This window comes from Mercurialis annua, linkage group LG1-X (assembly GCF_937616625.2).
Source record: "Mercurialis annua linkage group LG1-X, ddMerAnnu1.2, whole genome shotgun sequence".
In the NCBI taxonomy this organism is placed as follows: Eukaryota; Viridiplantae; Streptophyta; class Magnoliopsida; order Malpighiales; family Euphorbiaceae; genus Mercurialis; species Mercurialis annua.
Window position 1 is genome coordinate 50,738,627 of NC_065570.1, and position 23,799 is coordinate 50,762,425.

At 33.7% G+C, this 23,799-nt stretch overlaps 2 protein-coding genes across 3 annotated transcripts; both read right to left on the reverse strand.

Annotated features, from left to right (window-relative positions):
- Positions 1-9,595: 9,595 nt before the first annotated feature.
- Positions 9,596-12,708, reverse strand: LOC126681463 (hyphally regulated cell wall protein 3-like). The gene is made up of 2 exons (XM_050377004.2): positions 10,198-12,708; positions 9,596-9,999 (listed from the first exon to the last, which is right to left on the reverse strand). Exons 1-2 carry the CDS (start codon positions 11,325-11,327, stop codon positions 9,810-9,812), a joined length of 1,320 nt encoding a protein of 439 aa, XP_050232961.1. The 5' UTR covers positions 11,328-12,708; the 3' UTR covers positions 9,596-9,809.
- Positions 12,709-13,707: 999 nt separating this feature from the next.
- On the reverse strand, positions 13,708-22,639 carry LOC126660725 (uncharacterized). Of its 2 annotated transcripts, XM_050354387.2 has the most exons (13): positions 22,385-22,639; positions 21,997-22,191; positions 21,652-21,890; positions 21,387-21,472; positions 21,090-21,262; positions 20,742-20,872; positions 20,322-20,594; positions 17,325-20,224; positions 16,411-16,856; positions 15,879-16,329; positions 14,711-14,819; positions 14,557-14,637; positions 13,708-13,951 (listed from the first exon to the last, which is right to left on the reverse strand). In XM_050354387.2, exons 1-13 carry the CDS (start codon positions 22,563-22,565, stop codon positions 13,886-13,888), a joined length of 5,331 nt encoding a protein of 1,776 aa, XP_050210344.1. In that variant the 5' UTR covers positions 22,566-22,639; the 3' UTR covers positions 13,708-13,885. The 2 variants fall into 2 exon arrangements, with proteins under 2 accessions (XP_050210344.1, XP_050210336.1); XM_050354379.2 differs by having other exon boundaries at positions 15,879-16,856.
- Between the last annotated feature and the right edge of the window lie 1,160 nt (positions 22,640-23,799).

Genomic DNA, 23,799 nt, shown 5'->3' on the forward strand with positions numbered 1-23,799 from the left:
CTAATTGTAATTTTTTCTCTTCCACTTCATGATTTAAATTTTTTTAATATTTGTCGCTTTTACCATACTCTTTATCTTTAATTTTATCTATTAAATAATTTTAAAAAAATTATATTAATTATAATCATAGTCATCCAATTTGATTAATAATAATAATAATTTATCATTAAATAGTAGTTTATTATAATTCATACTCAATAGAATAAACTAAAAACATTAAAAAAAAGGCAACCATTTACTAGTCGCCCTTTAAATGAAATTTGACTCATCTAGTTCAATAAATTAACTACACTTAAAATATATTTTTTTATGAATAAAATAAAATTTCTTTAAATTAACCTCTAATTAATAAAATTGATTAAAATTAATAAAAGGAGTAGATGTTATTTTAAAGTTGAGATAAATTCCTCTTAGAAGCACTACTAATTAATACCATAACATATTATAAAAGTTAAGATAAGCCCTCCACAAAGCACTAATAATTAATGAACAAAACATTTGTATCTATCCACACTTTTAGTTTTTTTTTTCTAAGTATACAATATTTTAAAAGTAGTGTTATATTTATCATCATATATTCGACTTTTGCAAAGTATATTTGCAATCATTTGGATATAATGTGGTACGATATTTTTTTGATAAATGATATTTGCATTAGCTCAACCACAAATAGTGGAAGGCAAAGAAACTAATACAATCAAGAAGAGTGAGAGCAAAAAAAACCCAAACTCCTAATAACATCCATACTAGAATAAGCAAAAGAAGGATTGAATGCCTTGTAATACATAACCGCCATACTAACACTATCCATAACGAGCTTGTCGACTTTGGTAGATCTGAACTTGAAAACTCTTTTGTTTCTTGCTTTCCATAAGGACCACAAAATAAAGAACCAAATCAAGTTCCACAATGTCCTATATTTTTTGATGCAAATATAAGACCATTGATGGAACGATTGCTCCAGAGATAAAGGCTGAACCCAGTAAAAATTACCTAAAGAAGCTACATGCATCCAAGTTCTCCATGCAAAATGACAGTGAAACATAATATGAGTCGCCGTTTCCTCCTCTGTGCATAAAAGACAACCACAATTCTCCTGTAAAATGATTCCTCTCCTGACCAAATTAGCATTCGAAGAGATTCTATCTCTTGCTAATAACCAAAGAAAAAACTGAATATGAGGCGGTAATTTCGTCTTCCAAATAAAGCGAATGAAATCTGTCCCTGCTGATACATTCCTTGCTTCGGCCAAATGACTAGAGAACAGCTTGTTCATGTCAGCTGAGGAGTATTCCTTCCCGTGCTTCCAAATCATCTTGTCCCTGCGTTGATCGTCTACATGAGCTGCTGCCAGAACTTCTTCCAAACGCAGCAGTGCAGACTGCTCCCCGACGCGAAGACGCCTTGCCCAGCTGAAGTTCACAAATTCTGTCTGCTCCAAGTCGAAGACATCAGAAACTAGCAAGCTTGGAGACTTACAAATCTTATACAAAACGGCAAATTCTGAAGCCAAGCATTTCCGATCCAACCAAATATCCTGCCAAAATCTTGTTGTGTTTCCATTACCAATCTTCACTGAAATTTGAGAGAAAAAATAATCCCACATTTCCGAGTTTTTCACACAAGCAGTTACAATATCCTTCCAAACATGCGAAAATCGGCAGTGGTTATTCCCGGATAAAATATCAAACCAATACCGAATGCCCAAGCTATTGGAAAAAACCGAAAACCACAAAGAATCCGAACTTGCGTTCATAAGTTTCCAAATCCATTTGAAAAGCAAGCAAGTATTTTTCAAATTAAATGGAGTAACATTCAAACCTCCATCCGACAAAGGTAAACAAACCACCGACCAAGCAACTTTGCTAAACTAATTCCCATCTTGAGTGCCTCCCCATAAAAAAACATCTCATGGTTCTCTCTAGAATTGTAATGACCGAAACATGCATCTTAAGAGTACACATATAATATATAGGCATACTACTAAGCACCGATTTAATCAAAACAAGTCTTCCTGCAGGAGAAAGAAGATTACCTCGCCATCTAGCAAGCTGAGAAGAAAAACTGTGAATAAGAGGATCCCACGATTTTGCCTGTACTTTCTTCAGAGATAGAGGAAGACCTAGATAAGTAATAGGAAAAGACTCTATCTTGCAATTTAAAATTGCAGCAGCTGAATTCAGAGAGTTAGAATCTACATTAATTCCAATGATGGAAGACTTTTGGAAATTAATTTGCAGACCTGAAATCAATTCGAAACACTTAAGAATTCGTAAAAGGTTGGAAACCTTTGCCAAATCATTAGGAACAAATATCAGTGTATCATCTGCAAACTGCAGTAAGGAAACCGGAGAGTCATAACCGTCAACTGAAATACCATCTATCATGCCTATAGAAATTGCCTTAGCAAAAATAGCCCTCAAACCTTCAACTGCAATAACAAAAAGCAATGGAGAAAGAGGGTCACCTTGTCTAACTCCTTTTCCCATAAAGAAATTCTCCGAAGGGGAGCCATTTACAAGAACCGACAACTGAGCTGATTTGAAGATCGAAGAAACCCAATCAATCCACGAAGTATTAAAATTCATCTGGGCAAGCATATTGAGGATAAAATCCCAAGAGATCGAATCAAAAGCCTTTTTAAAATCAAGCTTAATCAAAAAAGCCTGTTCACGCCTACTATGAATAAGGTGAATGAGTTCCGAAGCAATCATGTGACAGTCGTGAATGTTTCTGCCCCTAACAAAACCAAATTGGTTATCCGAGATGATGAGAGGAAGTAAAGGAGCTAATCTGGTTGCCATGACTTTTGAGACCAATTTCAAAACACCATTGATCAAGCTTATAGGCCGAAAATCAGAGACATTAGAAGCACCTGCTATTTTTGGCAAAAGAACCAAAAAAGCCGTATTCAAACCAACCGAAAAACCACTTCCCTGATGAAAACTATGAAAAAGATTCATAATATCCCCCTTTAGGATATGCCAAGCTTTCTTATAAAAGAAAAAATTAAACTCATCTGGACCCGGAGCTTTATTGTTATCACAATTCGAAAGCGCACTAAATACCTCATCCTCTGAGAAAGCAACTGTCAAAGAAGAAGATTGTTCAGCAGAGAGTTTCGCAATAGGGAATGAATTCAGAGAGTACGGCGGGCAACTTTTCTTCTTGAACAGATTCTTGAAATATAAACTCACATTATGCTTTATAGAAGAAGGATTGTTGTAACTCACACCGTCAACCTCCATAACAGATATAAGATTACTTCGAGATCTCAATGAAGCCACGGAATGGAAGTACTTTGAGTTTCGATCACCAAATAAGCTCCAGTTCAGCCTTGATTTCTGAAGCCACAGAGATTCAAGCTGAAGACTTACCGAATTAAAATCACAATGCAGGCTACAAAGCCGTGCTGTCTCCTCCTCCGTCAGGTTCCGAGACTCTGCCAAAACATCCAAGGCTACGATATCCTTCTGAATGGAGGAGCTCTTGTAATTCAAGTCCCCAAAAACTGTCTTATTCCAAGAACGAATACGCTTACGCAGCTCTTTCAATTTGAAGACAAAACTAGCATTTTTATCAATTGATAAGTCAAGCCAAGAGTTCTCGACGAAAGAGTAAAAATCTGGATGTTCCCACCAGGCGTTGATTGATTTGAATGGCTTCGAACCCCAATCCATAGCTACCTCCGAGCTAAAAAGAATCGGCACGTGATCTGAAAAAGTTCTCGGCAAAGCTTTTAGTAAAAGATTTGGCCATGAAGTCAAAACATTAGAAGAAACAAAGCATCTATCAATCTTCGATCTCGAAATACTATTATTCCATGTAAAAAAGCGCCCATGAAGTTTCGTCTCAATTAAGTTAGAAGCCGAAATGAAATTAGCAAATTCCTTCATAGAATTGGAAAATCCTCTACAATTGACCCTTTCCGAAGGATCCAATATCTCATTAAAGTCTCCAGCCATAATGCATAATCTGTCAGACACCGTGAAAGGAGTGATCTCGGTCCAGAGTAAAAGCCTCTCCCTAGGGCAATTACTAGCATAAATAAGGAAAACTCTGACTTGAATAGAAAACCAAACAAAGTCTATATACAACCACCTATCTGAAACATGAATATTGATAGGAGATATCAAGTTCTTATTCCAAATACATAAAAGACCTCCCGAAGCCCCTTTAGAAGGAGAAAAACAATAACCAAAATTTAATCCAGTCCATAAACGTCTGATATCAAAATCATCAAAAAACTCCCTTTTGGTTTCAACTAGACCCAGTAAAGATAAGGAATTCTTAGAGACTAAAGATCTAATAAACCTCTGCTTCCTCGAATAAGATAAACCACCACGACAATTCCAAGATAGATAATTAAAAGAATTCGACATAATAAAATGATAACCTGGAGAGAAAGAATACTCCTAAGAGTTATTCTTATTGCCTTGAGATAACAATGAGATAATCTGAACTTCATTCTCCTTTGCAAATAATCCCAACTCCAAACATGCCAACCACGTCTTCTTTGGATCTAAGGACTGCTGAAAAATCTGCTTTTCCTCTCGGAGTAATCGGTTACAGTCAGCTATAACACCATCAGAAATAGTATTTTCTGGTTTGGAATCCGGTTCTGCAAATAGTAAATTGCCCGGGCTGTCAATTAGCTTTGATTTCCTTCTGACGATAACAAAATCTTGGGGACTTCCATTAACGTCTGGTTGCTCCTCATTATCCCTCATGCTACATAAAATTAGCTCCTTTGAGTTACAGAACTGCTTTTCTAACTCAATAGAATTCAAATCCGGTGAAGAATTTTCAGATCTTTGCATCTGAATGATCGTATTTTCTGGTACAGTGGCATCAACTGTGTGAGGAGAAGCTGCATTCTCAGTGTCAGGCTTGTGCAAAATAAACACGGGACTCCCTTTTTCTGGAGATACATCTGTAGGGGAATGTGGCTTAGATAAATCAGAATCACCAGAAGCATCCGATGATGAGGACCCATCCTTGTCACCCGATAAAAACATAGGTAGTTCAGATTCCTTTGCATGGATAAGAAATTCTTTCCCGTTAATCATAGTAGGCATTACACAATCAATAAAAGGTGCTGATGTAGAAATAAGAACGGATCCAGCATCCATCCGTTCTTTTGAAATAACAGAACTGTTCACTGTCACAGACTTTCCAAGCTGATTCCCTAAAAGAAGGAAAAAGTCCTCTTTCCATGCATGAATAGGTATACCTCTGAAAGTAATCCACGTAAATCTATCTTCCGCAACAAACGATCCATCCCAGGGCAGAATTCTATCGAAGAATTCAGGAAAAAGAATTGTGGACTTCAGCTTGAAACTGTCGAGCTGAACTGGATTTTCAAAATTGAGCAAGACGTATGAACCTCCTAACAGTGAGCTTGATAAAAAACAAATTCCTTTTCCATCCAGGAATGAGTTAACCTCCAGTACATTAGGTAAACTCCTCACTGATGCAATCAAGCTGAAAGTATCATCCCGCGCCACTGCGCAATCATAACGTAAAGGAATTTTTGAGACAACATTAGCATATGACCTTGAATCCCTTACTGAATCAGAAAAATTTGGTCGAGCCATAGCAGGAACTGGTTTCTGTTCCGGCTTCAAAATCCTAACAGAATTCTGAAAAATTGGTTTAGGGTATTTGGAAACAAAAGCCCTAATCTTATGATATCCGATAGACACGGTGTTTAAACGATCAACATTCTCTTCCAAAGGCATCGTGTTATCAGTATGAAGGAATCCAAATCTTTTGTTGTTTCTGTTTCTGCGCCTCGTGATTATTACTCTCCCAAAGACTCCAAATTTCTCAAACGCCCGTTGTAAGTCCATATATAACCAATGATTTGGGTAATTCTCAAAATAAATAGTTGAGACATTAAGAAGTTGGGGATTCTGGTGTCCTGACCGGTGGAGGGAGGTGGTGTTTGTGGTGGTCGGATAGTGGTGTTTAGGGTTAGAGTTTGGGCGGAAGCTCATGGCTGCTTTTTCTCATTCTGTGGTACGATATTATACGTTTATGTGTACAAAAATGATCTAACATGACGTATATTAAATCACTTTACATTTAGCTCCACATCGATTGAAGATATATTTAATAAGGCCGAAAAGATGATAATATATAGTGATATGATTGATATACTTAATACAATGGCTAAAGTTATGATAGAATGAATACTTTATCTAATTAATAAAATATGCTGATAAAAACTCAGAATTAGCAACTTCTCCAACATTTTATATATATAAAAAAATATTTTGGATCGAAAATCTTATCTTGTCTAATACATGAGTTATGATCTTCTTTTAGTTAGTGCAACGAGATGGCCACTCTTCTCATATAAGCCAATGGCCAATTAATAAGCTTCTAACTAATTAAAAATAATCCTAACTTTATTTTTTCCAATTTAAATTAACTTGAGCTCAAATATTATATATTTAGTATGTTCTATATAGAATATATTAAATTGGCAAAATCTGCAATTATATTGAAATTATTAGAATATGTTCCTATTATGATAAAAAAGAATACATTTATATTGATTAGAAGATCAAATTGATTAAGACATTGTAAAGATTCCAAAAAGATAAATCCATTGTATACCAATATAAAATGTATGTATTTGCTATATATAAGAAAATGAATTTCTTTATGAATTTAAACCAATGACTATATGTAAGAAAAAGATGCACCTGAAACAAGAAAAAGCGATTGTAATTTACAATGCAAGACCTCTCTTATAATTTAGGCTTATCCCCTTAAAATTTCCCCACCTTTTACCTCCAATTCGTTTGCACCCTCACGTTGTAAAACCACCAAATATACCCAAATTACGACCTTTCACTTTCAATTGCACCCTCAAGTATTAAATTGACCTCTTTTCACTTGAAAAATGTTCAAATTAATACTTTAAATTTTAGCATATATTTTAAAATTGGACTTAATATTTTATTTAAAACAAAAATAAACCTATTTTTTCAAGTGAAAAGAGATCAATTTAATGTTTGAGGGTGCAATTGAAAGTGAAAGGTCGTAATTTGGATATATCTAGTGGTTTTGCAATGTGAGGGTGCAAATGAATTGGGGGTAAAAGGTGAGAGTTTTTTAAGGAGATAAGCATATAATTTAAACCCTAAATTCGCATCAGAAAAGAGATAAAATACTTGAGAGTTGTAACTAACTTTAGAACTAAAACACTGGTGTGTGAATATATACTCTCTAAATTATTGTGCATGCGATGATAACAAAAAAATTATTGTGCATGTGTCTATTTTTTTGGCCAAACACATATTTGGGTCCCTGCACTATTATTTTTTTCCAACTTAAGTCCCTGAACTATAAAACATTTAAAATAAGTTCCTGCACTATTAAAAGTCTCTGATTTAAGTCCCTCCGTGTCATTCCGTTAGAGAGTGAGATACAAACGCTTGACTCTGAGATTGGTTATAGTTAAAATTTATGAAATTAAAATTTTGAGTCCCTACACTAATTTTTTTGCCATTTGAGTCCTTGCACTATAAATCTAACTTAAATTTTTAATTACTCAAAATTGATTAATTCAAAATAAATTTATTTATTTAAATTAAAATAAATATTTTTAAAAATATGATATTTTAAAGATTGCGAGGTAGACGAACTGTTTTTTAATATATTTAATTTTTTATAAAAATAAAAAATTAATTATATAAAATAAAAAATTATTTTTATTTAATTAAATTAATAAATTTTAAATAATTAAAATTTTAAATTAAAATGAATTTTTTTTTATTAATGGTCGGAGATGATTCTAGCTTTGGAAATGCTAAAAAAAATTAATAACATTAAAAAATAAAATAAAATAAAAATTTTATTAATATTATTTAAATTATGTGATAGAAAGACTTAAAATTGATGTTTCTAATAGTGTAAGGACCCAATTTGGAAAAAAATGATAGTGCAGAGACCAAAATAGCATTTTTGATATATAATTGTTAACGTCATCCACATTCCGTTAACTTGCGCAATGATAGGGACTTAAAATAGATGTTTTTGATAGTGTAGGGACTTATTTTAAACGTTTTATAGTTCAGGGACTTAAGTTGGAAAAGAGTAATAGTGCAGGGACCTAAATATGTGTTTGGCCTATTTTTTTTTAGTGGACTACTATTTACCGCCCCAAATAACCACCCACCGCCCAACTTTTGACCAAACTACCCCTAACCTATTTTCAGTTTTTTTTTTTTAAATCAATTCTTTCAATTCAATTAAAAACCCAACGAATATTCAAGCGGATTTATAATAAAAATGTTAAAATCGACTAAAAATAAATCTAACAATTAATCGGTTTTAAATTTGTTCATTTAAAAATTTTTAAATTTTTTTTTAAAATTTTTTAATGGACAATCGCCCTAAGATGGCGATGGTCCAATGGACCATCGTCCAGCTTTGGCGATGGTCCAATGGATCATCGCCAAAGCTGGACGATGGTCCAATGGACCATCGCCATCTCCTGGCGATGGTCCATTGGACCATCGCCAAAGCTGGACGATGATCCATTGGACCATCGTCCAGCGTTGGCGATGGTCCAATGGACCATCGCCAGGAGATGGCGATGGTCCATTGGACCATCGTCCAGCTTTGGCGATGATCCATTGGACCATCGCCAAAGCTGGACGATGGTCCATTGGACCATCGCCATCTCCCGTCGATGGCCCATTAAAAAATTTAAAAAAAAAAATTAAAAATTTTTAAATGAAAAAATTTAAAACCGATTAATTGTTAGATTTATTTTTAGTCGATTTTAACATTTTTATTATAAATTCGTTCGGATATTCGTTGGGTTTTTAATTGATTTGAGAGAATTGAATTTTTTTAAAAAAAATGAAAATGATTTAGGGGTAGTTTGGTCAAAAGTTGGGCGGTGGGTGGTTATTTGGGGCGGCGAATAGTACTACCCTTTTTTTATCATCAGAAATGGGAGAAGGAAAGAGCGATTATGAAAAGAGCTAAATTTTCAATCTTAATTAATAAAATCTTGTTTAACATTTATACCATTCAAACTAATTCATTAATATATATGTCTAAAAGTTGCAACAAAATTTAGAATCAAAAAAGAAAAATAGTAAATCACTTGAGTAAAACAACTCCTTATTTTTTAATTTTCCATTTCCATTTTGAGGATTAAATTTAAAGAAATCTATCAAAAAATTTGTGAATTTTAGATGCGCTGTAAATTTCCATCTCATGTAAAACTGTCTTGTTCTACTTGCTTATGTGCTCATGTATTTACGGGTAATTATTACTAATTGTCTTAAATTATTCATTTTCTCGAATCGCCTCTAAAATTTAATTTATACCTTTGTCTTTAAATTTTTATTCAGTAATTTGATTATCTAATATTATTATTGCGCCGTTTTTGTCAATTTCAATAACGCGGGATGCTCACTATAGTCCTATATCGAACACCTAAAATTTTAATTTTTATCACACAATGTCATGTGAAAATGTGCAAAAGATGGATATGCGTTTCATATTTGCTATAAGTAATATTTCAAGTAAACTTTTCAAATTCTATATTATGATGTTCTAAAAAAAATTCTCAAACTTCGAAATTATATATTCCGTTTTCAATTTCCGAGTTTTCTATATCAATGTCTTCGTATTCGTGCTACTTAAGCTACAAGAGATAATTACATTTGTACTTATCTAAATGAAAAACAAACAAATTAGAGTTGACTTTCTAAACTAAAACTAATTGACACCATTTCCATCAAAATAACAAAAAAATTGACACCATAACTGCTGCTATACTAACTAACCTGCTGTGTGTTTTGGATAAAGCGTCTAACCCAAACATCTTTGCCATGAATGCCGAGTTTTACTATATCTTTGTCCCCTAGAATTCTTGACATTGCTGACACTGAGTCAATCACAACTCGGGCAAATAGAGGTTCCGGTTCTGATCTCATATAGACCGATTCTACGCAATCCCCGAATTTCCTGTTTCAGTCCACATCGCACGGAAACGGAAATGTCAAAATACAAAATAGTGTTTTTTTTTTATTTTTTAGGAAAAATAGGTTGTAAATGTACAGTTTTGGAGTTTCAGAGTTCTAAAACAAAAACGAAACGCCAAAATGTAGAACTCAAGAAATTATAGTGCAATATATTAGCAAAATCAAGATTGAGAAAGTGTACCTCACTATTAGATCTCTAAGTTCTTCTTTTGATATTGGATGTCCTTTTGAGAATGTAATAAACAGTGTTCGATCAATATTAGAAGCAACAGCTGCATCTTTTTTCTCAGATTCCATAACTGCCCTACGAGATTGAACCTTCTGAGTCTCATCCGATACGCCACTATTAGCGACAGAATATCCGTTACCATTGGTGACAGATAACACATTATCATTAGCGACAGATAACCCACTGCCATTAATGGTAGATGACCTATTACAAGGACCATTTGCAACAGATAACCCATTACCATTGGCAACAGATAACCCATAATCATCAGCGACAGATAACCCGTAACTATCAGCGACAGATAGCCCACTACCATTGATTGTAGATGACCTATTACTACGGCCATTAGCGACAGATAACCCATTACCATTAGCGACAGATAACCCATTACAATTAGCATTAGCCACTGATAATCCGCAGCCGTTATCAACAGATACCTCATAACAATTAGCAACGGATAAACCATTAGTGACCGATGACCCGTTACCATTAGCGACAGGTAACCCATAACCATTAGATAACCCATAACCATTAGAGAACCCATTACTATTAGCGACAGGTAATCCATTACAATTGGATAACCCATAACCATTAGCGACAGGTAACCCATAACCATTAGCGACAGATAACCCATTAGCCGTCACAGGTTGAATTTGAAGTTCATTTACCAACTTTCTTGGATTAGAGTCAATAAAAACCCTATCACACACATTCTCCAAGAAAGTTTTCATCAAAGATAAACAATCTGCTCTATCTTCAAGCACTTTTGCAAGACAAAAATCTTGACTAACAATAAAACGCATGAACGGTAATGGCAAATTCCAAGAACTATGACAATTTTTACTCCAACAATCTAAGCAGATTACTGCATCCATCGTCATACCGTAAAGATATGAATCCGATAACATTAACATGTTATATACGAAGTTTGTATAACCTTTTGTTTCCAGCAAATACCAAAAAGCTACAATTTTCTTGGATAAATTAGAGTCAACCCCTAATTTCATGACCAATTTTTCATGAATTTGACGATCAATTGTGTGAAAGACTGAGAGGTCCTTTAAGCAAACTGAAGACGCCATTGAAGAGGGTTTTTAGGGTTTAAGAAGGGTTTAGGTTTCTTGGAGATTAAGGTACCAAAGATTTTGAGATTTGGAGTTGAAAAGGTGCGAAAAGAATTCAAGAAAAACTGAAACGGTGCTTTGAATGAATAAATTCTTTGGAGAAATATATTTAGGTTGAGTTGGTCTAATAATTAGCGAAATTATCGAAACCCAAGTTCATTTAAACTCTAATTTCAGAGGTATAAAATTGAAATTAAGTTAAACGAAAAATCTTCAATAAGGTAGAATAGGAAACAAAATTAAAAATCCGAAATCTCCTATAATTTCCTGTTTTAATTTATCTCCTAAAAAGAAATTTTAGTTTTATTGAAACTCAAGTTAATCATTACATTGTGGACGGGGAGAACATTAAATAAATGACATTAATTTCATTGCTCTCAGACATTTATTTGTTCAAATTTCATACTATGATACTGGAAGAAAAGTTATCTGAGTCATCATTAGATATACATGCAGCCGGAAAATTTTGCAAAGCCTTGATAGTTCCGATAATTCTAACTAATTTTTTAAAAAAATTATTAGTTAAGACCAATTTTTAATTTTAATCAAATTTTCTCAATTGACCATGATTTTAATTGGAGAGTTATCTTTTCTTTTGATTCAATTGAAATTAACAATAGAGACATTCAATGGTTGTTATATAAATAAGATTAGATTGAATTAATTCAATTTGACAGAATTGACTACAGTTGAAATAAAAAAAATTCGAATAACACAATAATTGATAAAATATATATTAATAATTCTGCAATCTTTATTATTTATGCAGAATTTATAAATTGCAAATGATGCCGGTTTGCTAGATCACAATGCCTTCTCCAATTCTACTTAGGGCCTCTTTGGAATGAATGAATTCCTTAAAAAAAGTTGGAATTCATTTATAATTCCAATTTTTTATGTTTGGAATGAATGAATGGACAAACACAATTCTTGGAATTAAAATCAGGGAATTAATGTTAGTTATAATTTGTGAATTTATAAATCCAAGTAAAATAGATAGAATTTACAAATGAACAACACATAACAAAAAGAACAATCCCTTTTTGACAATAATACCCTCAACTTTTTAAAGGTTCTCTTTTTTTTTGACATATTTGTTGTCACTTTCATTTCAATTTTTCTTCTCATTTTATTTCTTTCCATTTTCATTCAATTTTCTTTCTCATTTTATTTTTTTCCATTTTGATTTTAATTTTCCTTCTCGTTTTTTTTTTAATTTTCTCTACTCCATATTACACAACCAATCATTATAATACCTACTACAACAAATCTCAAACCAAAAAGTTTAGTTTTATCAACTTATCTTTATTTTTTTAATTAACTATTTCAAATAGTTTATTAATATTTTTTCAGATTTTTATAATTAGTTAAATAAACTAGTGAAATTTTTTTAATTTTTTTCTTGTTATATATTATGTATTTGATTTTAATTATATGTGTATAATTTTTGAATGGTTTAAATTTTTTATATTAGTTGTTATTTTGTTTCTTATGAATATATTCAATAATATGTATGTTAAATATGTTGATATAGCATATACTTCTAACAAAGTATATGCTATATTTTGAATTTGTAAAACTTGAAGAACAAGTTATGCATTTTGATCTTTGTTTAAAATAGTAGCTTATGCTTAATTTGGTGATTTATGTTGTTATATTTTGAATTTATAAAATTTATAAAAATCGGTGTTTCGGAAATTTTTTGAACAAAAAAAAACAGAAGACCTTTTCAGTTAAAGCGTGCCCACAGTAATTTCCAGAAATACTAATTTTGTGGTTTATGTTGCTATGTTTTAATTTTTTGAAATTTAAAAAATAAATTATATATTTTAATATAGTTAGTTATTTTTAGCATATAATAAATTTTAATAGTATTTTAGTTAATTTTTAATGTTTAGTAAAATGGTTATAAGGTTAATATAGGAATAGATTAAAAAGAATTGGATTATAGAATTCATTCCAAACATAAATATGCAGAATTCATTTTAATTCTATAGTTTATAGTTTTTCATTCCAAACAGCGGAATTCATTTGCAAATGAATTCTTGTGGAATTCATTTATAAATGAATTCTAGTGAGTAAAAAGAATTGTTCCAAAGGGGGCCTTAATGTTATATCATTCAATCCTCACATCACTATTACTATTGCACTATTTCAGTCACAATAACACAAACGGTTTGATTTGGTAAAAAAAATTCAAATTTTCAGTAAGGTTTGATTTAGAACACAAAACATTTGGGTCAACATTAGTGCAAACCAAAGGGAATCAAAAAAATCAACCAACCTGGTTTGGTTTTGTTTGGTTAGAACCAAATGCACACCCCTATATCATCGTGTATTTATTAGTGCAAAAGAAAAGGCATTGAATTTTATTATGTAGTTGGTCAAGTTAGGTCTACAGAAATGTCAAGAGAAAAAGAATGATTAGCTTATCTTCTAAAGTGGAAGAAATCAGACTATTCGTGTCGGCATGTATTGTACATTTCAGTAGTAGAGCCCCTCTATAGTTTTGCTCCTCAATTGGGATTCGTAAATTTTGTACAGTCATATGGTCCTAATTCTTGGTTGTTTCTCCTCTTTACCTGAAAACCAAAACCACATGAATCTGGTTAGATCAAACATTATGCTGTCGGTGTGTACATTCAGTTCCAACCAAACCAAAATTCTAAGTTTTTTACCAAAACATTTTTTAATAAAAAAATTAAATATTTCAAACTGAATCGGTCGGTTTTATTTGTTTTCTGGTTCGATTCGGTTTTTTACCAAAAGGGAACGGAGTTTTTTTTTTACTCTCTTACCGCACCAAACCGAGAAATTATATTTTTTTATAATTTCAAACTGGATTGAACCAAATATATTTATTCGGTTCAGTTATTCAATTTAGTTCAGTTTTTTTAATAGCAAAACAGTTCTCATTCCATGGTGAGACATTGTTTTGTTTACTTTAGCTACAAAAGTATATAGAAAAAATACTAGCATGCACTGGCTTGTGGGGGTGAGCAAAACCTCGGTCAAACCAAATTAACTGATCTATTTCGGTTAATTCATTGAAAGGTTTTCAGTTAATTCTACCGGTTCAAGTAAAAGGATAAAGTGATTTGGTTAGTTCGGTTTGGTTAAATCAGTCACCAACCGTTAGCGCGCCCGTACGAGCTTGTAGAAATGATTTAAGGATAAAGGATCTCACCGGGGACCAAGGACTTGCTTCGGGTAGAGACTTGTCTGGGGGTGAATTTTGAACAGCACCACCTTTTTTGGCTAGAATTTCCTGCAGAAAACTTTGCATTTAGATTACCAAATACTTATCTTCTACGCTAGGGTATATGTATAAGCTGAAGTACCTCTCCAGCAGCTTCAAAAGCAGCTAACCATTCATCTGAGAAAGGAACAGCATTTGATGGAGGTTTTATAACCAGGGTATCTTGCTTCTTGTCTTCCCCTGATTTCTTGCTGAAACCAAACAGAAGTTTCAACTACTTTTAGAATAGGCTTAATGTCTTAAAAACCCCCGACCTTTTAGCCCCTTTTCAATCATACCCTGACGTTGAAAATTTGTCAAATTTACCCTGTTTTTCATTTTTGTGTTTCAATTGTACCCTGAAAAATTAAATTAACGTCTTTTGCGTTTGGAAATTTGTTTAAAACATTCTTCATGTCTCGCATATACTAATTGTATATTTTTAAAATTTATTTAAATTTAGTTAAATTAATTAAGAATTTAAATTAGTGTTAATTTGATTATGGTTTTTAGTTAGTTTTTAAAAATAAAGGATTTATTTGTACTTTTTTAAATAAAAAAGAATTTAATTTCATGTTTAGACTTAATTAATTAAATGATTTCATCATTTAAGTAAAAAAATTAACAAAAATTAAAATATTGGGGTACAATTGAAAACGGAAAATTTAAAAGTGGGTAAAATTGACAAATTTTCAACGTCGGGGTGGAATTGAAAAAAAGTTTAAAGGTGAGGGGTTTTGAGTGATTAGCCTATTTAGAATATGCACTGTACTCATTCCAAGAAAGTTATGGAGTCAAATTAAATAATCAATACATTCAAAAAGTCAAACAGTTAAGTTATGCTCCAATTATGGTTATATTATTATTTCTAACATATCCTCCGCACAACAGGTTCATGTTATCTTGTACTCAAATTATGTTGCACAAAAACTTTTTAAGTCATATTTCATTTTTATTTTTACAAACGCTTCTGATTTTGAAACTTAATATTTACAAACTATACTTCGAAAAATATCAATTTGATATCTCCAGTTTCGACATTTTCTTTTCCGTGCAACGTAGTGCTCAAAAATGGTAAATATTGAGGATCAAACTCTAGACTTTTCAATCATAGCGACATAGCGTGACAAATAACTAATCCACTGCAACTATGGTTTTGGATATATTATTATTTCTAACCTGTCATATGCTAATCATAATGATTAAAGAGTTGACAAGAGGAAACAAATACTGCGCATGCACAAAGAAGATACAGGTTTAAAAATGCTTACAGTGAGTTTTTAGTATCTTCAACTTCTTTGGAGGACATGACACTTTCCAACCCGTTTTGCAGTTCACTGTTACTATTTCCATTGCCTAGATGAATGTTAATTTCAACTTCCGCTGGCAAAGTAGTAGTCAACGACAAATCTTCTTGCATATCCTGCTGAGTACCTTCACTTGAAGTTTCGTTGGTTTGTTCATTCAAAGAACAAAATGCCTTAGAGCCAGAAGCATTTGTGGCCAATGGCATCTGATTTTCATTTGTCTCAGACAACGACCCAAGATTGGAAAGCCAAGCTTGATTTTCAAGCTCATAATCACTCCTGCGACATTTGCCATTTTCAACTGATGCCTCTGAGGATAAGGGCTCTGCATCCATATCCATATTAAAGCCTGCATCTTGCTTCATAAAGGGGCAATCGTCAGAACTTTTTGATTCCCTTGGACAATCATTAATGTCTGAAACATTCTCAATATTATTGTTCTCCCGCTGTTCAACAGAAGAATCCATAAGCACCAAGTTATCATTCAAACACAAACCATGATTTTCAACAGGAACTTGTTCAATTACAAGTCCAAGACTTCGAAGCTCGGCATGTTTGCTGGTATCAACACACACCAATGGTGATTTATTTTTTTCCACAAAGGTGCATTTGTTGCCGCTGTTTCTGTCGGCTAATGAATTCTCAACTAAGGACCCCTCTAGCGCATAATCCGCATTGGTATTACCCGCAAGTTCATTTTCTTTGATATTGTATAGCTGTGGACTTTGAGTAATTTTAAATCCACTTCCACCAATTGCACCGACATCTTTCAAGGATCTGCCTTTTTCAGTTAAGTCGTCATCACACATATCTTGACTACGATTCACCTGTTTAGCTTCTTGAGAACAAGAATTTATCAACTTAGCTTGCTCTGCAGTCTGTTCTTTCACATCCCATATGCCAGTCGAGCAATCAGTGTGCTGTATATCAATGGCCCCTTCACTACAACAAGCAACATTATTTGGCTGTGAATAAGAAAAAGAATATAATTTTTTCTTGTATTGTTTATCTATTTCACCTTCAAGCTCATTTTGTTGTCTGAAAACTTCTCAAGTCCTACATTTCATGTTTCGTTTTCATTTTCAGAAAAGCTTTGAAGCTCCAAAACTCAATATTTGTAACTTCTTAAAACATCATTCTGTTTTCTCATTTCAAGTTTCCTGTTCCATACTACATAGTGCTCATATATTTAACTAATCAAAAATGATAATTATCATGGATGAAACTCTAGACCTTATGATCATCATGTCAAATAACCAATCCAACAAAAAAAAATCCATATCTTATGTGAAGCTGCAACTATGGTTCTATTATTATTTCTAATAGGCGTGTCATATGCTTACCATAACGATTAAAGGATTGACAAGAGGAAACATATACATAAAGAAGAGATAGGTTTAAAATCCTTACAGTGAGTTTTTTGCATCCTCAACTTCTTTGGAGTGCATAACACTTTCCAACCCATTTTGCAGTTCACTGTTACTATTTCCATTGCTTCTATGAATGTTAATTTCAGCTTCTGTTGATAAAGTAACAGTCAATGTAAAATCTTCTTGCAAATCCTGCTGGGTGCCTTCATTTGAGGTCTGATTGGTTTGTTCATTCAAAGAACAAAATGCCTTGGAGACAAAAGTATTTGCAGCCAATGGCATCTGATCTTCATTTGTCTCAGAGGATGACCCAAGATTGGAAGGACAAGCTTGATTGTCAATCTCATAACCACTCCTGTACTCAGAGTCCATATGACATTTAATATTTTCAACTGATGCCTGAATGGATAAAGCATCCGCATCCATATTAAAGTCTACATCTCCTTTCATAAAGGAGCAATCATTGGAACTTTTTGGTTCCCTAGGACAATCGTTAATACCTGAAACATTCTCAAGATTATTGGTCTCCTGCGGTTCAACAGAAGAATCCATAAGCACCAAGTTATCATTCAAACACAAACCGTGATTTTCCACAGGAACTTGTTCAATTACAAGTCCAAAATTTTGAATCTCGGCATGCTCTTTGCTGGTATCAACACATACCAACGAAGGCTTCTTTTTTTCCACAAAAGTGTATTTATTACCGCTGTAGCTATCACCCAATGAACTCTCATCTAAGGACACCTCTAGTGCATCTTCCATATCGGCATTACCAGCAAGTTCATTTTCTCTGATACTGGATAGCTGTGGACTTTGAGGAATTTCAAATTCATTTCCATCAATTGCACTGACATCTTTCAAGGATCTGCATTTGTCACTTAAGTCATCATTACACATATCAGGCAATGAACTCTCATCTAAGGACACCTCTAGTGCATCTTCCATATTGCCATTACCAGCAAGTTCATTTTCTCTGATACTGTATAGGTGTGGACTTTGAGGAATTGCAAATCCACTTACACCAATTGCACTGACATCTTTCAAGGATCTGCATTTGTCTCTTGAGTCGTCATCACACATATCTAGACTATGATTCACCTGTTCAGCTTCTTGAGAACAAAAATTTATCAGCTTAGTTTCCTCTGCAGTCTGTTCTCTCACATCCCGTACGCCAGTCAAGCGATCAGTGTGCTGTATACCAGTTATCCCTTCCACACTACAAGCATCACTATCTGGCTGTGAATCAGAAAAAGGATATTGTTTGTCTATCGCGCCTTCACTATCTTTTTTGTTGGTCATCCCAGAAGCAGCCTTAAGACGTATAATGGGATTATTTTGGGTTGTGACAATGAGATTCTCGAGTTTGCTCCATCTCAAATCTCCTCTGTTTGGATAAAGAATATTCATCTCAGGATTGTCAGTGATGAATGCTCCGGTCATATTGCTTTTTTCCATCCTTTCCGATGCCAAAGTGTTGGCTTCACCACAGAGTTTAACATTGTTATTATCTGCCAGCTCGCTGTCTATAGAAGCCACTAAAGCATTTTCCAACTTAATACACTGGATTATCCCAGGTTCATTAAAACCACAATCTTGACTAAGAGGTGATATTAAACAAGGAACATCAACACTGCCTAAGTCACCTCCGCGGTCATTGGTTTTTCTTAATTCAGCAGATTTCTGACTCTGAAGGAGATTTTTCTCCTGGTCATATTCAGAACATACTCCACGAACTGAGTCATCATTAGAAAGTGGTCCATAAGTATCCTGTTCTGTTAAAATACAGGAATTTGGAAGCTCGTATTCTTCTGCAGATTTTGCACTTGGATAGTCAATATCCATCAAATCTGAATTACCCACTGCTGAAGTGTCCATTGAGTTATTGCCACTTTCAACCAGTATATCACCCTCTACAGACAGCATTTCTGCATCACCTGCATGTAATTTTTCACTTGAATAACCAATTCCAGTAGAGCCATCTTCTGTGAGCTCCACTTTTGGAAAGAGAGATGGGCAATAAGAAGTTGCACCAGCCTCTTGGACTTCCAGAAGAACATCTGCAGGTTTCAAACTACCAGATTTGCTAAGCTCTTCAGATGATTTGCTCTTCTCTAACAAAGTATCATTCAGCCTCGACCTCTCCACATCAGAATTTGAATCAGTTATGCAGATATCAGGATTCATCAGCTCAACTTGTTGGGAGCACTGCCTCCTGGCTTCATGCATACCACTTAGCTCATCTTCATGCACTTCTAGAGCAACCTCATATCTAAAATTGTCAACTTCTGCAGACTCAGGCTCTGAACAGGCACTAAGATTTTTCTTAGAGGATTTCTGCAGTATGTCTTCCACATGTTGGTCAACATTTATAGTTTTCGTCTCAGAAGGACCTTGAGATTTCACTTGGAGGCAAAGAGGGGAAGTAAAATGGGAGGAGTCTACACCGGCACCAGTGGAGTTTATATTATTGAGACAGATGTCAATAACACTCCTATCAACACCTTTTTCTGGTTGTTCACATGGACCAATTTGTAAAGACAACTTAGTATCATTGTTCTGCTGCTTCTGCAGTTCTAATTTCTTCATGCTTGAGACCTTAATTTTACATGATTCATCAACATCTAGAGAATGTTGATTGACATCATCAGTAATTGTATGCAGCTTCTGCTTCTGATTTATTGAATCTTTACTGTTAGGATTAGATTGCAACTGCAATGCCAAATTCTGCCTATTACTCAATTCCAAGTTGGATTTGATCTTTGCATTTGAGGCAGTATCAGTGGGTGCCACAGAGTGAATCATACTAGAGTATACAGGTATATTCCCGGACGGTCGTGGCGGCCTCTGCTGGACAGTATTTAAGGCACCAGTTCTGTTAAAACTAGGAATGTTAGACTTGGCAAGACTGGAGGCTTGACTGCTTCTCTCAGAAGGTTTCGACTGCACATCAATTTGCCACGGGAGGTTGAAAAATCTGATAAAGAGTTAATAAAGCACTAATAGGTATTTCTTTTAAACAAATCATCAAATGGCATACCTGACCAAAGAATCCCAGTGATGGTGATGGCATTCGTAAGCCTGATGTTTTAGCTTTTTGAGGTTGTGGAGGTTGCATGAGCCCAACATTATTACAAGCATTTTGAGAGAAAGAGGCTGCAATGTTTCTGGTATTACTATCGTGGCCACGTGCTGGATGAGCCACTGGAACTGCTGAATCTGGTATAACTTTTAAACTATTTTTTACTTGGCCAACCTGGGGAAGTTGTGCACTGGATGATGAATGTATTTCAGGTACTGAGCTGATTTTTACCTTTGATAAAATTCAACAAAAGAGGTGTATGTTAGGTAATAAGATAGTATAATTCTACAAAATTTTGTCAGCCTGGTCTCTGTAGTCACACAAATTTCTAATAAATTGACATACAGTGGCTGTTACTTTTAATAGTTTGTTTCTTACCATATTTCTTCTTGCTGGCTGACCAGTTGGTTTTCTAATCAATTTCCCATCAGGGCCAGATTTTACACTATTACTGGCTATTTTTGTATCAGTGGAAGTTCCCTTAAGTCCTACCGTTCTATGAGTAATGCCTGCAGACACATCATTTACATATTTAATTGAATATCATCTCATGATACAGTGAAGTCTGAAGATCTGATCTAACAGAGAATAAGAGCAGGAAAAGAAAATCATATGTCGGATGAGCTAGTACTTCTCAAGATATGATGCAGATGAGAAACTAAATCTGGAAGCTGCACCAAGAACATAGAAATTCTTAATATGTCACAGTCATATACATAAAGTCACCTGGCTGAGAAATGACATTGCGCTTAGGGAGGCCAGCGCTTGTTGTGGAACATCTAGATGATGTAGAAGCAACGGAATCTGTCTTTGGAACCAACCGTTTAGAAACTCTTGCGTCTTTAGCAACAACTTTTGTTGTGTTTGTGTTTACATTTGTGTTTAGAATCCGTCTAACAGTTCAAAGAAGTTAAGGCCACAATTGCATAGGAACAAAAAAGGAAAAGAAAAATAAGTATATGTAAGAAATTTATAACAATCTTCAAACAACCTACTTTTAATGAAATAAATCTAAAAGGATATGAAGAAGAACCAACTGGTCGGGGACAGCCACTTCGCTTAGAGGCACTTCTATTGCTATCATGTGGTGTAAGAATCTTCCGCTTGGCCTGCAGAAAAGCATGTTTGGAACAACATCACCCACCTTGAATTTCATTCCAACTAATTTTCCATGGAACTTTCTATAATTAATTTAAAAAGGGGCTGGCAAATACTTTACTTCAAGCAAGAATTAAAGAGATTACACAAGAAAATGGGATATAAAAGATAAAAGAAACGTAAACCATACTTGAGAAACACCACAAGAAGAAGATGGGGAAGTTTTGTTATGTCTAGCTGGTGAACCAAGCTTCGGTGACATGGCAGAAACTTTTCTTCCTTGACCTGGAGTCCTAGGAGGCTTGGATAAATTACTATCAACTGTTAGCAAATCACCAGATAACGACTCTCCGCCTTCATGTATAGCTGACAGCATCTTCCCAGAATTCCCATTATTAAGCATTGATAACTCCGATTGATCCAAAACACCTACATACAAATAATAATACTACTAATTCGAACAATAACTCGACAAAATTACAAGCAATAATTAAACATTCATAAGAATAGGTTAAGAAAAACGAGTAATTAAAACCTTCATCAGTAAAGAAAGCTCTATTCCAAGCTATGCTTTTACGGAGATTAAATCCGCCACCCCTTTTCTTTCTCTTCATTTGCTGAGGCTCAATGCAGAGTTTAATCGCTTCTTGTTGTTTGCTGCCATTAACATTTTCCTTACCCATACTATTATCCTCTTCACGATTAGAACAGCTGGGTTTATCCTCCTCCTCTACAACACAGCACAATAGAATAAAATAAAACCGTAATTTTACTTCCTAATTTAACAGAAATTAAGAATAAATCACAGCCTATTAAAACTCAAACCCTAGATTACACTCGAGCACAATGCGGATAAAATACATACAGTACGAATGGAATTAACATGAAATCCCAAGAAATTGAAGTGAAAGGGACTCACTCACCGGTAATCGGAGAGCACATAAAAGGAGAAACAGTAGATCTACTGCGTGTTTGGAGAAGAGGAGAGCATGAGAAGAAGGAATTATTGGGATGGGAAACGACGTCGGTTGGAGATTGTTGTGTAGATGAGAGAAGCGAATCGTCTTCTCCGGAAATCTCAATCAGTGACAGATCCGTCTCCATTGAGTAGAAATCACTGAAATGGATTCAGTTCTTTTTTGTGATTTTGAGGAAGAAAGTGATCAATCTGATTATTATTTTTGTTTTATATTTTGAATTTTGTATTCATAAGCGGGAAGTGGTTTAATGTAACGATAACCTGCACGTGCTAAAGGCGTGGTAATTTTTTTTTTTTTTTTTTTGCCAAAGATAATAATATATAAATATATAATAAGAAAGGCCATCTCATGAAGATGATGAAACCCTCTTGAAATAAAAGAACTAAAAGTGGACTTCGCGGCTACTATTTGAGCCATCCAATTACACATTCATTTAACAAATTTAATATCAATATATGGATAATTTGTTAAACGAACGGTAGCAATAATGAATAATAAACATAAAATAATAAAAAATGAAGAAATTACTTACAGTTGGTAGCGGCTAATGTGCTATAAATATTACCTTGATTTTGTAGGAAAGTAAAAATTGAAATGTCGAGTTCATCCAGAGCAGCAATCACCATAATAGAATACCTGATTATTGAAATTAAAAACAATAATAAAATTAATTCGATCTTACCTGACAGTAGTGGTGTCCAATGAGGTAGCCGAGGAAGGATGTGAGCTAGAGGGGCTTCTCAAATAGCCCCTCTTGTATAAGTAAACGTGATAAAGAAAACTCGCCATATGAGATATAAACACTCATAAAGGGACAATAAACACCCAATTGGGGATGAATTTTTTAAGAAATGACTAAAAAAATCACAAAGTATACAAAAATATATTATTTTAAAATTAAATAAAACTCATAAAAATACGAAAAAAATCACTCAAACATCAGTTATTTTCTTCTTAGTAATTATGTCAAAGACTTGATCTCCAATTCTCATTTCCATGGATGAGATCTAAATAGAACGAAAGATTGTTAAGATTATAACTGTGATTAAGCATTAACAGATATATTTTTTTTCAGAAAATTTAATAAAAGGAAATTATTTGAATTAATAAAATATACTTATTACATCAATTTTATAATAACGTTACAAAAAAAATATATTTTTTTAAAATACCATCTCAAATCATAACATAATTCGCTTGTTGTTGAACTCGGTCGTAACTTGAAACTAAAACTAATTATAATAATTAGATTAAAAATATTAAAATTAATATCTTTTTTATGAAAAGAAAAAATTGTTTGTTTGCGTACCTTAATTAAAGCATAAAAAAACATTGCTAATGTAAAGATAACCATCATA

Coding starts and splice junctions, on each gene's coding strand:
- LOC126681463 (XM_050377004.2), bottom strand. CDS start 11,327: ATGGCGTCTTCAGTTTGCTTAAAGGACCTCTCAGTCTTTCACACAATT. Junction 10,000..10,197: donor CTTAGAGATCTAATAGTGAG/GTACACTTTCTC, acceptor GGACTGAAACAG/GAAATTCGGGGATTGCGTAG.
- LOC126660725 (XM_050354379.2), bottom strand. CDS start 22,565: ATGGAGACGGATCTGTCACTGATTGAGATTTCCGGAGAAGACGATTCG. Junction 21,891..21,996: donor AGCTTTCTTTACTGATGAAG/GTTTTAATTACT, acceptor ATTTGTATGTAG/GTGTTTTGGATCAATCGGAG. Junction 21,263..21,386: donor CGACCAGTTGGTTCTTCTTC/ATATCCTTTTAG, acceptor ACTTCTTTGAAC/TGTTAGACGGATTCTAAACA.